Here is a 4,269-nt window from a genome sequence, read left to right on the forward strand (position 1 = left end):
TTTGAATAGTGTTATTGCAATTTTGAATAAGATTGATGAATGTATTTAATATATCTACACAATTAGATTTGTCTAATTATTGCTGGTCAAAGATTTTCAGGTTATGAAAGTTGAAATGAATTTTCAAATTATTTATGTCTTTTATATATAATTAATCCAGAATTAATTGTAATAGTATATAATCATGGTAACAAAATAATTATTTATTTTAAAAAATCAAAAAGATTAAATACAATAATAAATTAATTAATATAAAAAATGACTTTTTTTTTAAACATTCATCGCACCTATTAAATTTCAATTTTTCATATTATAACTGAATAAATGTATTAGAATAAATTAAGAAATAATATGAATATTAAATGAATAAATTAATTTTGCATAAAATCCCCCAGAATTGTAGAAAATATGTGCCAAATCCCCTTCTATTATGAACAAAAAATGCATAAATCACCTCTATAGTTAACGACATTAACCTTTTTCGGAAAAAGGAATCCCGTTCAAAGTAAATAAAACACGAGAGGGGTTTTTACGCAATAAAAAAAACAAGGAGGGACTTCGTGTTTATTTTGAGAGCAAATTCTTTGCTATTCTAGTTACATTCTCTTCAGTAAAACCAAACTTCTTAAAAGTATCCAAATATGCTCCACTTGCCCCAAACTCATCCACCCCAACAACCACCCCCTCTGGCCCCACGTACTCCCTCCACCCGATTGTGGACCTCGCTTCCACGCTCACTCGCCTCGTCACGCCAGGTGGCAGCACGCGCTCTTTATACTCAACCCCTTGCCTATCGAAAAGCCTCCAACAAACGAGGGAAACAACCCTAACTCTCCTCCCTTCTCTCCTCAAAACACGCGCGCTCCCCTCGCATAGACAAAGCTCCGACCCGGTGCCGATCAATATAATCTCGGGCAAATGATCATCCAGAGAATTATCACTCACGATATAACCGCCCCTTTCCACCCCATCGGCCGAAGTTCCCTCCAAATTCGCCGCCACTTTCTGCCTCGAGAGCGCGACGACACTTGGCGCGCCGCGATTAGCTACTGCCACTCTATACGCTCCGGCGGTCTCGTTTCCGTCAGCGGGCCGGAATACAAGGAGACGTGGGATGGCCCGGAGACCCACGAGATGCTCCACGGGCTGATGGGTCGGCCCATCTTCTCCTAACCCGATCGAGTCGTGGGTCATGATGTAGATGACTCCCGCGTGGCTTAGCGCGGAGAGTCGAATGGAGTTTTTCATGTAGTCGGAGAATGTGAGGAATGTTGCGGCGAACGGGATTAGTCCACCGCTGTGCAACGCTATGCCGTTTGAAATTCCGGCCATTGCGTGCTCTCGAACACCGTACCGGATATTCCGGCCCCACGGAGAAACGGGGTTTTGAAAATCTTGGTAGTCGTGTAGATGGACTTTATTCGACGAGGCGAGGTCCGCGCTACCACCGATGAGGCCCGGGAGCACTTTCGCGAGGTTGTTTAAGCACTTCTCGGAGTACCCTCTAGTGGCGTCCACGGCATCGGATGTGGACCATTTCTTGAAAAGAACGAAAAATGATTAACATGGGATTATTCCAAAATTCAATTTCATGCATGTGAAACAACAAATAAAATTGAAAATCGCGCGTTATTACAAAATTAATTACCGGTAATGAATTCTCCCATCCCGGAATCATTCCACCGTAGAGAAGACACTTGAATTCCGCGGCTTCTTGCGGGTATTTACTTTGATAGTAATTCAATTTCGAGTGCCACTCCTTCTCTAATTCTTCTCCTCGGCCCGCTTGAACTTGCATTTCCCTAACAAAATTATGAAATAATAATAGGATTTTCATGTATTTTGATAATAAAAGAGCTAAATTAAATCGTATGTGTGGTGGTTTTATTTTAATTAATTACCTATGTAACATAGGAATGACATAAAACGGTTGTCGATTACCCCATTTAACCTTTTCTTTCATTTGCTTCTCGTCTTCTTCATCGAAGATTCCGTGATGAGCTTTCGATGTCCCTTCCTTCTTCGACAATTTGCCTATACACGTCTTCACCTGAAAAATTCACGCAACATATTCTAAATTTTCGCATAATTATATTTCAATTAATTAGTAATGAGTATAAACAATTAATGTATATATACTCGGATAAGAGTCGGTCTTTGAGTCTCGTTAAAAGCATCCAAAAGTGCATTCTTGAATGAACTCATATTGCTATGAGTGGGGTCCACCGTAATTGTATTCCATCCCAATGCCTTGAACCTTAGTGTTACATCCTCGGTAAACGCGAGGTCCGTGGGCCCGTCGATAGTATTTTTATTGTCGTCGTAAATCGAAGTGAGCTTATTGAGCTTCCAATGTGCCGCTAATGATGCGGATTCGTTAGATATGCCTTCCATCGCACACCCGTCGCCCATAATGCAATACCTGTTAATTTCAAGACAATAAATAGTTGTATAATTAATTAAAGAGTGGTGGTTTAATTAATTTTATCGCTCACGTACGTTCGATGATCTACGATGGCAACATCGGGTTTATTGAACCTAGCAGCTAAGTGTGCTTCTGCTAGAGCAAATCCAACTGCATTTGCTACTCCTTGTCCAAGAGGGCCTTCAAATTCAAAACCCATGATTAAATTAAGGGTAAAATAATTTTAAGGTCCATATGGTATTGGTAATTACAATCACACCGCTGAACCAATCAGCTATGATCAAATTATCTTAATTAAAAATGGGTAAATTACACCTACATCCAAATAACTTTAAAGTCCCTGTAATATCGATAATTACAATCACCGCTGAAACATTGTTAGAAACCATAACGAAATAATATTTGGATAAGTTATTCAGTTAGGGTTGTAACGGACTATTAGTTTTAGGCACCACATGGTTCTCCTAACATTTCATAAATCCTTATTATTTCATATAAAATTTATAAATTTTCGACTATGGTAGCATTAACGACCTCGCGGGAAATAAATATAATGCATATCGGTCCCTGGGACACAAAATATTGGCTTCGGTAATTGTTATAGGGAGGTGGCTGTAATTACCAATACCAAAAAGACCTATAATTATTTTAGCATACCTCAGGGGTGTAAATGCAATTTACCATAATTATAAATTAGTACCTGTTGTAACTTCAATGCCAGCTGTCACCGTGTTCTCGGGGTGACCTGGAGTCCGACTGCCAAGTTGGCATAGTCGTTGGAGATCTTCGATCTGATTCCAGAATTAAACAAATTAATTCACAATAACAGAAAAAAAAAAAAAAAAAAAAAAAAAAAAAAAAAAGAGAAATTTAATACCTTAACAGAGTGGAAGCCAGCAAGATGAAGGCAAACGTACTGAAGCAAGCAGCCATGGCCGGCGCTCAGGACAAACCTATCCCTATTAAACCACGTGGGATTCATGGGATTGTGTCTGAACACGTGTCTGTACAGGAAGTATGCCACGTCAGCCATGCCCAGTGCCATCCCCGGGTGACCCGCTTTAGCCCTCTGCACCGAGTCAACAATCAGCATCCTCACATTGTCCACGCACCGCCGGTCCACCAGTTCTTGAAATTGCTCGTCGGAATATTCCCGACCGGCGGCGGCGGAGGGGTACGCTTTTTGGATCTCGTTTATCCAAGAAAGCTTGTAGTTTTGATCTTGGATTTTGGTGGGGTTGAGGAGGCTGCTTTTGCATGAGAAGGGGTTTCGGGAGGGTAGTTTGGTAATTTTGTAGATGGGCTGTTTCTGGTGGCCGGAGTTGGGGTGGAGGAGGAGGGATGACATAGCCATCGCCGCCATGGTGGTGTGATCTTTCTTTCTGTGTGTGTGTGACTGTGTGTGTGTGTCAGTGTGTGTGTTGTGATGGGGATCGAAATGTAGAGATTAATATATTAGCACGTGTAAACTCAGTAGCACGTGTTGAATTCTGGAAATTGTGAAAGGTGTACGTGGCTTGCATTGGGGAGAAATGATGACGTGGCAAATTGTTTTTTTTTCTTTCGATTTTCACCGATTTTAATTTTTTTTATTAGAAATATATTTAATTGGGTGGAATTGGAAATATGTAGTGTATTTCGATTTCTTATTCGAATTATTATTATTATTATTATTATTATTATTATTATTATTATTATTATTATTATTATGTATTAGTATTTTTTCTAGTGCGATGCACGGAATATTATTTTAAAAATGAAAAAAATAAGAAAATAACTAATATAGTAAAATTTAATAATGTAGTACTATTTTTCATTTTTTATATAACATTGGTTTTTTTAAA

At 39.1% G+C, this 4,269-nt stretch overlaps 1 protein-coding gene across 1 annotated transcript; it reads right to left on the reverse strand.

Annotated features, from left to right (window-relative positions):
- Positions 1–339: 339 nt before the first annotated feature.
- On the reverse strand, positions 340–3,850 carry LOC105955554 (transketolase, chloroplastic). The gene is made up of 7 exons (XM_012979302.2): positions 3,303–3,850; positions 3,126–3,216; positions 2,500–2,605; positions 2,140–2,422; positions 1,902–2,050; positions 1,649–1,802; positions 340–1,539 (listed from the first exon to the last, which is right to left on the reverse strand). Exons 1-7 carry the CDS (start codon positions 3,786–3,788, stop codon positions 565–567), a joined length of 2,244 nt encoding a protein of 747 aa, XP_012834756.2. The 5' UTR covers positions 3,789–3,850; the 3' UTR covers positions 340–564.
- Between the last annotated feature and the right edge of the window lie 419 nt (positions 3,851–4,269).

The sequence above is a fragment of the Erythranthe guttata genome, chromosome 6, assembly GCF_056151865.1.
Source record: "Erythranthe guttata isolate IM_541 chromosome 6, IM_541, whole genome shotgun sequence".
Taxonomy (NCBI): Eukaryota; Viridiplantae; Streptophyta; class Magnoliopsida; order Lamiales; family Phrymaceae; genus Erythranthe; species Erythranthe guttata.